The sequence below is a fragment of the Paramormyrops kingsleyae genome, chromosome 21 (genome assembly GCF_048594095.1).
Source record: "Paramormyrops kingsleyae isolate MSU_618 chromosome 21, PKINGS_0.4, whole genome shotgun sequence".
Classification (NCBI taxonomy): domain Eukaryota; kingdom Metazoa; phylum Chordata; class Actinopteri; order Osteoglossiformes; family Mormyridae; genus Paramormyrops; species Paramormyrops kingsleyae.
This window is the reverse complement of record NC_132817.1, coordinates 6,186,026-6,198,081: the sequence shown is the minus strand read 5'-3', so window position 1 is coordinate 6,198,081 and position 12,056 is coordinate 6,186,026. Positions and strand designations below refer to the sequence as shown.

At 47.0% G+C, this 12,056-nt stretch overlaps 1 protein-coding gene across 1 annotated transcript; it reads left to right on the top strand.

Moving 5' to 3' along the window:
* Positions 1–881: 881 nt before the first annotated feature.
* On the top strand, positions 882–11,373 carry LOC111847392 (solute carrier family 25 member 36-A-like). The gene is made up of 7 exons (XM_023818523.2): positions 882–1,199; positions 3,898–4,059; positions 4,672–4,749; positions 4,857–4,957; positions 7,639–7,705; positions 8,177–8,466; positions 8,795–11,373. The coding sequence occupies exons 1-7, from the start codon at positions 1,159–1,161 to the stop codon at positions 8,986–8,988; spliced, it is 933 nt and encodes a 310-aa protein (XP_023674291.1). The 5' UTR covers positions 882–1,158; the 3' UTR covers positions 8,989–11,373.
* The last annotated feature ends 683 nt before the right edge of the window (positions 11,374–12,056 follow it).

Sequence of the window (12,056 nt, the reverse complement as noted above, 5' to 3'; positions counted from 1 at the left end):
CAAGTGAAAGTGTATTTACGAAAAGAAAAACCACAAGCCATGTTCTTTTGAAAGGAAATTGAATTATATAGGTGTGTGACTGATCTAGTGGATCTTGATTATCTAAATATGGTGTGTCATTGAAAAAGATTATATATGAAAGGGGTAAAACATGGATTTATAATTGAAGAATAGTTTAATGTTCAGGACGGTGTATGACTGTCGAAAAGTGAGCGAATAATATTGATTTGTGGATAGTATGGATCAGACACAACCAACTGGCTGTTTCAGAACAAAGAAAACTAGGCATATTTTTTCTACAACTGAGGAATAATAAATAAATGCAGAATCTTAATAAGTAAATGTAACCTTAATAAATGCAGAATCTGTCATATTAGCAGCAGCAGTCCTTTACAGAGAAACGACAATGCGTTACCCTTCAGGAGAGTCGGAGTCAAAACAGCCCAGGATAAAAGATCAATACCCTTAGAGAACAGGCTGGAGTTCGTGGGGTGTCTGGTATATGTACACAAAACACAACCTCGGATGATTTTTATTATTACAAAGGCAATAACTGCACGAGGCTGCGTGAAGATACAACAGAAAATCGCTTAAGCCTAGACCTCGGCTGCTCTCACGTAGTGTATTAACAGTACTGTGTCATGGTTAGCACGAGGTGTACCTACGATTCCACCCGCACGCCAAATACCTGGACTGCTACTCCACGTGTAAAAAATTATACGCCCTTTGTTATTACCGCATTAAAACGCAACGGTCCATTGATTGACCGATCATGTGAAAGCGGCGTGATCGGGCAGGTCGCGGGGCGTGGCATATCGCCCGACATAGTGGACTGCTGACCAATGGCGGCGTTTGTTTTTGAGGCTCGTGATTCGTCAACGAGACACTTCGCCACGGTTCGTTACGGCGACGTTAGTCGAGGCGGAGGAGCCGAGGAGCGAGGCGGTCAGTTTTTAAAGTGGCTGGAAGCAGACAGAAAAAAACATAGATAACGCACAGGAATAATCATTCCTGTTCCTTGCTAGCTAGCCATTACTAGTCTACAGTCCGCATCTGTCGCTTGTCCGCATAGCTGCTACACCCGCCGAAACGCCCCCCCCGCCGATACTGCGCTCCGCAGCCCGCCGGCCCGGGTGCGGGTCCCGAGAATGCTGAAGAATGACCCACAGGGACACTCTGGTTCATCTGTTCGCTGGCGGGTGAGTGCTGGACGTGTCTGGGCATGCTTCAGTGTCCTGTTTGCTGCGTTGTTAACAACCCCGTGCATTTGCGCAGCGGGGGTTGACTCGGCCATGAGGACGACGCTGATATTACCACGTTTCTTCTTATTTATATGCATAACATAAATGTTCACTGTTGTATGTTACTAAACAGATAGCTAGCTTAAAGAAACCAATCCGAAATCATCTAGATGGGATTTTCTAGTTTGTGTGTGTGTGTGTGTGTGTGTCTGTTTTTTTTTTTTTTTTTTTTGGAGACCAGTAAACCATGCCAGCTTGCCCATTATTACCTGTATACCAGACTTTTTGCCTCAGTAACAACAGATACACGACGCCGGTGCGGCCATCGAATGTGTTTAAGGTCACGTATAGAGGGAAATGGCATCTGAATGAAGTGAGTCACAGCCCCGTTATGAAAGAGCGGTTTGGGCCTGCTGTCATCCACACAGCCTCGGTGCATCGTAGAAATCGCTGCGGCGTTTCGTCATCTGGGCCCCGTGTCCTGACAGTCAGCAGATGCGAATTTCCTTCTCAACAATAAAATGTATTTTTATATTGCCAACGAGTCGCGTATTTATCAAATTTTATTATGTTCTCGTAAGAAGGTCCTACTCCGCTGCAAGTAAATTGATGACACATGTAACCGTCAGTGACCATATTTGCGTTATAATAATTTTTCCTTGCGCGGAGTTAAGTACTTGTGATCGGCACATCCGAGTAAAAAGTCAAGCGACGCAGTCAAATTAGTAGTAAAAGGTTTGATCATAAAAAGAATCAGATCGTCCGACGATAAAAATTGTAACGTCGTGAATTCGTCGTGAGTCCTGGCGAAAAGCCAGGCTGATCAGATTCTGTAGAAAGACATATTTCCAAATCTATAATCTAATATAATACAGTATAATATAATATGTAATATAATATAATGTGAAATTAATTTAATCTCTGAAAATGAATCTCAGGTTATTGCATATTATTTCAAATGTAGTGGAACATGATTGGTCAACATTAAATTCCAAAACACAATTTCCCCCGTAGTACTTCTGGGTTTTCTGTAGTTGGCTGATTGTCATCAAGCAAATGCTCCCAAGGCAAATGAATATTAATGTTATTGTCATCTTTTGTTCTCCACAGGTTAGATGATCGGTCTGTTGTGACGGTTGACCTTAAAGCATTGTTTGGCTTAATTATCTAACCTGTCTGGGCACATTAAAAAGTTGAAGAGCTGTTTTTTGTTTGCACGTTCCATTTGGACCTTTTGGAATTTTCTGCCAGATATTTCTTTGCCGGTAGCTCTCAGTGGGCAGTTTGTGCTGCAGTTGCTGAGACGGATACCTGAACAGTTTTCTCGCGGCCTGATAGATGTGCTTCCCTCACAGCCAAATATAATATAGAGAACAAAACAGATTTCAGTCACTCGTTTCGGCCTGTTTGGATACTAAATAATACAGCATCTGATAGAGTGGAAAGTTGATGTCCTGATGGCTTAGATGTCCCTCCTTGTGTTGATGTGTGCCTGCGTGAAAGTTGCAGTGTGAAACATGGAGGGCCGTGTCGACCGGCTCGCGGTCAGCTGACCTTACGTACTGAGTAAGCTAAGCACGACTGCTTAGCTGTGTGAAACTTGGGGATCCAAGAAAGAGACGCATCAGCCAATCCAAGTCTGCTGCTGAAGATTAATATGGCAGATGTGCCTCAATCAAATGAGGGGAACCTACAGAAAGTCTTTGGAAATGTACCCAGTAGTTGCAATTCGCACTGAAGTCCCAACAGATTTTTACTTATGCCTAAATTCTAAGTCTTAGAAGGAAGAATAGCATTCATTTTGCGTAGGTTATTTTAGAAGTGTCAGGGAATGGTGATGTTTGCTTCATGCCTATTTGTGTTCAGTTGGGCCTTAGCTGAGGTAGGAGACGCCCCCACCCGCCGCGGAGGATTGTGAATGATCACAGCACTTTTGGTAGCTAGGCTTTGCTGGCAGGCTGTAGCTCTGGAACTGGGGCATAGGTCACCCCTGCTTTTGTGTGGGCGGGCTCTCGTGCAGGCACTTTATAAATAGGCGTGCACTAAGCTCCCTCAAGCTCCATTTGATGTTTTGCCCAGGTGTTTTCTCATATGGACTGACAATATCTGTATGATGGGGGGTGGGGCAATGGCAGCCCACTCTGGAATCGTAGGAGAAAGGAAATCTGAGGGGCCGTCTGTGCCGTGCAAGCCTCCTCTGTCTGCTGTCCAGCCTCGTGGTTTGTCCCAGCCCAGCAGTCCGTACTTACCCGTACTCGCCACCAAACCACATCCATTTGGGGGAGTCCCTGGGAGTGGTTTCACTGCTCATGTGGACTGTGTCTTATTGTGTTTATCTATTTCCAGAAAATATCTTAATTCTCTTTAGGGGCTGGGGATTTCTTAGATTCTCATTTTACTGTGCTGCATGTCACTGTCTGAACAAAACAGACGTTGTGGGTGGGGTCCTCATATTTTTTCCAAGCTGCTCTGTGACAGATCTGGATTTTTTAGATGCCTGGGTTTCTGTTAATGTTCCTCACATGACTATGTGGTCCTTGTAACATATTTACAGAGTGAATGTCTTTGTGTGCGTCTATGCGTGTCGCACAGGGTGTGCAGTATTGTGCATGAACTTGGTCTGTGTGGCTCATTCTTGCCTGGCCTCTGTTCCTAGGTGTGGGGGCACAGTAGGTGCCATCCTCACGTGTCCCCTGGAGGTGGTGAAGACCAGGCTGCAGTCGTCCTCCATCACTCTGTACATCTCTGAGGTTCAGCTGGGAACCGTCAGCGGAGCTGGCGTGGCACGTGTCTCCCCGGGACCCCTGCACTGCCTCAAGTGAGCGTGCCGAGTGGCCACACGCCGCTCTCTGCCCAGTTCACTTCCTGTTTTTTTTAATCATGAAGTTCCTAAGCTGCTCTCTATTGTAATGTTGTTGTTTTTCCCCTTGGCTCTAAAAGGCAAAATGGCAGAAAGGAATTTTACATAAACCTGTTGCCGTTTTTTCTGTCCTTCTCCTGCTTCCCACTATGATTTGCACCTAAGGATCACCGCGTGCCTTTGCGATCAGCCCTGTCTTCAGAGAGCCTGGCACTGCTTTTTGCCCAGAGATGACGCTTGCACTCATTGACCCGTCTGACTGATCGTTCCCTGGCTATCTTTGTTGTCTCATTATGGCTGCCGAAGGCTATATGCGGCTCTTATTTTCTCGTGCCCCTCTGCCAGATTTAGCCGCCAGACATGTCCGCCTGTTTGAGAACCCTTTCGAGCAGAAGCCTCTTTACTTGACTTCGATTTCCACTGTTCGTTAGCAAAACGAGTGCATGCTTTCGTTTTATATTCCACGACCATCCAGTACAGGGTCTGAGCCCCTAAGGACCCCAAAATCCTGTGAGGAGTTGTGCTTTTCTCATGCTCCCCATCCTCAACATCTCCTCCCTCGACCCGCAGGATGATTTTGGAGAAAGAAGGCCCCCGCTCTCTCTTCAGGGGGCTCGGACCTAACCTGGTGGGTGTGGCCCCCTCGAGGTAAGGCGTTCTGTTTATTTGTAATGCCGACGGTCTCAGGGGTGCTGAAGTTTCAAAAACGGCAGAGGGTGAGTCGGGTTTCCTGTGATCTTCTCCCTCTTCCACAGGGCTATATACTTCGCTGCCTACTCCGGCGCCAAAGAAAAGCTGAACGCCATTTTCCAGCCTGAGTCCACCCTGGTGCACATGATGTCTGCTGGCCTTGCAGGTAATTGTCGTCCTTGGGGGTGCACTGTCACCGCAGGAGGTCCTTTTAAGATCAAACGTTTCAGCACTGCATGAGAAACACTGTTTGCCTGTGCACGCTGCGGTTTGCGTGTGTGTGCTCACGAGGCTCGACCAAAGACGAGAATTCCTCGTGCATAAGGCCCAGCCTCTATAGCTTGAGATGCCAGTATCTTCAAAAACCCAGAGTTTTCATTCTTATTCTGGTTCTGGGGAACGGCTGGGCATTATGATCACTGAGAGAGGATGCAGTGGAGAAGGGGGCCCATTGAAGACAGGTTGAGGTCCAGGGAGCAAGATATTTATTCATTTATGAATTTTGTTATGAAGTTTAGGGGGCAGAAGAGGAATTTATGGGTCATCAATAGGAGCAGCTCTTGCTGTCTCATCGTTCTTTGGCTGTTCAGAATACCCAGGTGCATTTTTTTTAAAAGTAGAACTTTTAAAGGCATTCTAGGTTTTGGTTGTGCTTTTATTTCATTTTATTGTCATGTGGAGAGGCTGCATAGAAATCTGTCGGCATATAGAGCGGATGTTCTGAAAAGCCATGAAGCTCTGGTTATCCTACAGCCACTGCAATCGCTGCCTCTGCGCGCTGCACTCTATCTCGCGGCGATGGTGGGCGCTCTCATTTTGGGCTGATAATGGGAAGTAGTTCTGATCGCTTGGGAAATGGCTGTGGTTGCAGAACCGCTGTGCTGTGTAGCAGTGGTGTTGGTGGTGAGGATGATGATGATGGTGATAATGATGTTGTTGATGTCGATGTCCTGGCTGGTGACCAGCATTGCCGCTGGCTTGTTGCTCTCTGCCTGTTAACCTCTTGTGATTGTGCAGTGTTGACACTGGCCCTCACCTGCTTGTTGCCCTCGGTAAAGGTAAAAAAAATAAATAATAAGCTCACGCGTTCTTTTACTTGAAGCTTGCAGTTCACCAGCACAAATGCTAACCTTGGAACGCCTCTCGGAAACAGAGAGCAGCAGGCAGGCTATGTGTGATGGCCGTCTTTAGCAGGGGATGCTGGGGGGGGGGCGCTTGGGGGGCACATCATATGCATCCCTGCCGAGCGGAGCGCATGTCTTAGTTCCAGTGTATCGAATGCCCACACTGAAGCAGGCATGGGGGGGCGGGGGGGGGGCACATGAACTGTACATATACACTTTTCTCCTGATCGCTCATAGTCATAGGCGAGACATCTTAGCCTCTGGTTCTCGTATTTATGTGTGAGTCCCACCTCTGTGGTGGAGATGAATTTTAACAGTTAAATCATGAGTAATCGTCTTCAACCCCCACACCCCGCCCCTCACCACCATCAGAACCAAGGTTTTCAAGGTTAGCATTTGGCTCCTTGTTGTGTTCTACCTCTGCCCCCCCCCCCACCCTAAAAGGGGGTGATAGTGGTCATAATAATATAACATTTAGCATTTATTACCCACCCCATGCCACAATTAATTTTCCCCGGTTCGCTTTAAAAGCAGTATTGGACTTTCTCTGGGACCACAGGACAGTACGGCCTTATATGGAAGCATCCCAGCAGCTGTAAGCTGAGCCTGAAAGTTTAGACGCTCAGTGGTAGTAAATGAGGGCAAAGAGGCCTGAAAAGGGAAGGGGGCGGGGCCGTGGGTGGTGCTGGGAGGGGCGGGGCCGGGCGCCCGATTGATTGGTGGATCACTGCCTGTCATTGTGGTGCGGAAAGCCTGTCTCTGTCTTGGGCCTTTACTGTAGCTTTCACCCAGGTGAATGAGTGAGCGTCGCCACCTCAGTCCCCATATCTGCAGGTGTGAGGAGTGGCTTTGCGCCGTGAGTACTCGCCACAGACGCCACGCTCTCTCTCTCTCACCCCTCCCCCTCCCCCCATCCAGTAGTACAGTTTAGCCGTATCTCCAGGCTGGACTCCGCTCCCCCAACCTCCCCCATCCCCACCCTTACCCCCTCCCCACCCCCACCCCCTCGTGTAACATGAAAGCCATCTCTAGACTGAATAGCTTAGGTTTTTTTTTTTTGTTTTCTCATCATTTAGTTCTGATGTTCATCAAAAAGAAAGAAAAGTTATGACAAAGTGGATTTTGCATTATATTAGTTCTTAATCTTTTTTTTTTTTTTTTTTTTACCCCCAATGTGTGAAGGTTAGATGATGTCAGTTCCTTGATCTGTGCATCACGGCCACCAGAGGTAGTTCACTTAAAGCTTCCAGTAATTAGTTTCTCTCAGGTCATTTGCTTACCTGATTGCATAGCTCATTCCTGATAGGTTACAGCTGCTTTGTCCCGCCCCATATACTCTGTGCCTTTGAGGGTTCCTCTGCCTCAGGCAACATGTACAGACACACACACACACACACACACAACATTAGTATTTGTTATGGCTCAGTGTGTCCTCGCCGTGCCAATGCTTTTGCCCCTACGTGCTGTATAATGGCCATTTTGGTAATAAAGCATTTGGTGCCTTCAAGGTCACCAAGCCTGGTCTGACCAGCTGTAGGTTCTAACAATGCTAACAGTAAGGAAGTATCTAATAGCAGTAAATGGCAAAAACCCATAACTGTGCCTGACCGCTAACCTAGCAGTAGCTCAGGGTTTTATGGGGTCTGTGACTCTAAAGCTGTTTGAGTCTGGGATGGGAAGTTGGTGGCCACTGCTGCCCTTAACCCGCGTGGTCCTCTTCCAGGTTTCACGGCGATCACCACTACCAACCCCATCTGGCTGATCAAGACGCGCCTACAGTTGGAGGCCAGGTGAGCCGTCGCTGGCGCCCCTCTGGTGGTGGTGGGGGCAGGTGGAAATACTACTGTGCTGCATAATGTGCTGGTGCAGCTTACAGTTGTACTTTGACCCACCTTTTCCCAGAAACTCTGCTGACCTTTGACCCCACCTTTTCCCAGAAACTCTGCTGACCTTTGACCCCACCTTTTCCCTGAAACTCTGCTGACCTTTGACCCCACCTTTTCCCAGAAACTCTGCTGACCTTTGACCCCACCTTTTCCCAGAAACTCTGCTGACCTTTGACCCCACCTTTTCCCAGAAACTCTGCTGACCTTTGACCCCCCCCTTTCCCCCAGAAACTCTGCTGACCTTTGACCCCCCCCCCTTTCCCCCAGAAACTCTGCTGACCTTTGACCCCCCCCCTTTCCCCCAGAAACTCTGCTGACCTTTGACCCCCCCTCTTTTCCCCAGAAACTCTGCTGACCTTTGACCCTCTTTCCCAGAAACCGAGGCGAGCGGCGCATGAGTACCCTGGACTGCATACGGCGGGTTTACCGCTATGACGGTGTGCGCGGCTTCTACCGCGGCATGTCGGCCTCCTACGCCGGCATCTCTGAGACTGTCATCCACTTTGTCATCTATGAGAGCATCAAGCGCCGCCTACTGCAGGCCAAGGCCGCCGCCCACGTGGACGAGGAGGAGGAGACAGTGCGGGACGCCTCTGACTTCCTGGGCATGATGCTGGCCGCAGCCACATCCAAGACCTGCGCCACCTCCATCGCGTACCCCCACGGTGACTAACCCTCACCCTGCTCCTAGAACAGGCCCTCTCAGCCTTTCTTAAGTAAACCAGGAACCCCAAAATGAAAATGGACCAGAGCTGGAGACATGGTTTACTGTATTGTCCTTTTAGCTTGTCGTCATGGTGTCTGGCCTGGTCTTGCCTTGTCTCTCAGCACTTGTGAAGGGAGCATTAGGACAAGCACGCATCCTTTTAACGTTACGCTATTAAAGTGTTCCTGTTCTAAATAGCACTTGCTCGCCATTGGTGTGTCTTTAGGCTCTCTATTTATAGAGCGGGGAAAGCATTTCCTGACTTGTAAATCTCTTTTGATCCACAGAGGTGATCCGCACACGGCTGCGAGAGGAGGGTACGAAGTACCGCTCTTTCCTGCAGACTCTGGCCACGTTGCTGCGTGAGGAAGGCTACAGCGCTCTCTACAGGGGCCTCACCACTCACCTGGTGCGGCAGATTCCCAACACCGCCATCATGATGTCCACCTATGAGCTAGTGGTCCATCTGCTGAATGGGTAGCCCCTCCCAACCACATACAGGCACAGCGTGACAGAGAAAGCGAAGAGAGCGCCCCTTAAGGAGAGGAGCAGACGGATCGGCGTGGGAAGACCAGCTCAAACACCCGGCACAGGACTCTGATCACCTGCAGGGTGTAATCGTTATTGTAAGGAGTCAGGGTGATGGTTAGGCTCAGCCTTAAGTGTAAACTCTGCCTAGCTGGATGTTTGCAAGACGAGCGAATTACAGCCAAACGCATTTCCAATGTCGAGTCTTTAAAGAGCAAAATATCTCCGCGAGAATGGGAACCGGAGGCGGGGAAAATGCTTTTAATGGTACTTATCACATAAAAATAACCATTTTAATAACAGCTTTGCTCATAATTAAAAGATCTTTTAAATGATTTATTTAACCCACAAGCATTTCACAGGATGCGTTTTGATAGGCTGTCCGGAATGCTGTGTTACTTCCGCGTGGCACATGCAGTTCGCCCATCTATGAAGCAGTTAATTTATAGTGTTGCTGGTACAGGCCGTGCCGACCCAGCGGAGTAAGTCCACTCATGCGGCTGAAGTCACCGCCACGTGGGTCTCTCGGGAGATCACTGAGGTGTTACCGTTCTCCATACTGACTTGAGAGTGCACTTTGTGGCCTCCTTTGGCTGGTGATTGATTCTCATTTTAATTTCTCTTGATTATCAAGCATAATATTTTATGGTTTTCTTTGAAAATATAGTACAGTTCATTGTACTCACTCCAATGAAATTTAAAGTATGTGTATATATATTGTGTATGTATACACATAGATCTAAAATCTTTATTGAAAAGCTCCCTGCAACAGCCTGCATTGCGGGCAGAGACATTTCATTCAGATCCGAACGCTTGATGTGGTTCTCATAGGGCCCGTTGACTTCTGGTCCTTCACTCATCCAGGTCCTGAAAAGATGAGGTCTGCATTTTCAAAGGCTGTCTTCAATGATAAGGCAGTGTCACTCATCTCCTTTCTCAGCATTACATTTACATTCTGCCTTGTACCCACAGAAACACCCCTCCAGTCGTTTCCCTTTCAGTCGTTTGGCATTGGAGGGATAGCCAGACAGTTACGTTGCAGAGTGATGAGACATCCTGTCAGTTGTATATAATTATGTGTACATTATCTGTGTGTCTGCTATGGGGGCTTAATGTTTCCGTTCAAGTCCAATGTATTAATTTTTTTTTTACGCCTAAATTTGCATTGCAGTGGTTTTTCTCAAAGCAGGTATTACAGTCTGATTGCAGGGGGCATTCTATATGCAGTGAGGGAAGGAATTTGGCTTCATAGCCTTTGTTGGATGGGATTGTCACGCGTGGTGAATCACCTGTGGTGCTGTACCTGCTGCTGATGCACTCTATAGTTGCGTGATTTTCATTAAATCCAAATGATTTTTTTTCGTAACATGAACAAACATCCTGTTACAGATATCGATGCTGTTTTCGGGTTTGTTTTATGCTGTTTGTTGTAGCACGACTGAAGAATTCCACAGTGGACACATGGGTGAAAGGTAGTGATGGTCAAATGAAGCTGTATTTTCTGACTCAACTAGATGGTGCTCTCTGTTCAAAAACATGGCCCAGACCAAGAGCACCATCCAGCGGCAAATGAAAATACAGCAAATGATTCATGAAACTTCATTTGGCCATCACTAGTGAGAGGCGCTCTGCTGGCTGTAGTGCAGGAGTTGCCATGCCAATGCCTGATCAAAAAAATGTCAGTTTCCAAACATTGATGGTGACTTCGAGGTGACTAGCCAGAATAAAGGCACCGTGAATGTATAAAAATACTTTGATGCTATTATTAGTGATGGCCAAATGAAGCTTTTTTTCTGATCCACTGGATGGTGCTCTTGGTTTATTCTAGGATGTGTTTTTGAGCCTTTTTTTGAAGAGAGCACCATCTAGTGGAGTCAGAAGACACAGCAAATGGTTCATGAAGCTTCATTTGGCCATCGCTAGTTATTACTGGGTGATGGTCCTAGATTTTTCATTTTGATTTTAATGATGTAAAAAATATATAATTATGTATTGTACCAAAGGTGTAACTTTGGGTTCAGCATGGGGGGGTAGAGGTCTCCGCTAATTTAGGGGGGTCCAGGGGGTTGTTTTGATTATTGGGGGGGGGTTAACACCTCCCCTTCCCCCCCACAATTTATGCACATGCGTTGTACCATTGTCAACTTGGTGCAACTGTTAGGAATAATGCTCATTGTGTCCACAATGTGGCGCCACAGGGCTCAGTTTGGTAATTGCTTGTGATCATATACATTTTTCATTTTTGTTGTTCAGTTATTTGAATGAAAATGTTCAGAGCCTCCTATGCATCACTATATCCCCTTTTGTACAAAAGTGAATAAACTAAATTTGAAATCTGTGTGCTGTGTGTCTGCTTTCCTATAATGCTTCTAATAAAATATTCTGATGTACACAATAGAAGGCCTTAAGACAAGCTGTTTTTTTCCTATAAATTACTACCGTTTGTTCATTCATAGCAGTGAATTCAGAGAAAGTAGGGGAACTGTAAATCGGGATGAGTTACTTCAGAAGCAGATGTCTCCGGATGGTTGAGCTGGGGATAATGTCCTTGCTAGGGACTGGCATTGATTCCTCTAAATCACTGAATCATCTCTGATCTAGATCGGTGTTTTCCAAACCCCAGGGAATTGGGATGTGGACTGTCTGGGACTCCCCAAACACTGGTTTGAGAAACACTGCTCAAGATGACCATTAGTGAGCAATATAAGGAAGTAAATTATGTACTCGGGCCTTGAGAATGAGGAAAAATCGACCGTACAGTCTCCGATGAAGCCCCTCCTGGAGTTCTCATTTTGCGCCGCAAGGGGGCAGCATTGTCGATCAGATTTTAAGTGGTTTCCAACCTCAGAAATAGTGCTGGTTTTCTGTAAAGTGTAAAATGATTAATAGCACTGGAATAGAATGTTAACCCCATTAAATTGGTTTTCCAAAGTATTTCATTACAGAAGCAGAACACACTAATCATGAGGTTTTCACGATACCAACGATGCCGTCCAGCCGACCAGGGCAGATTAGGGAATA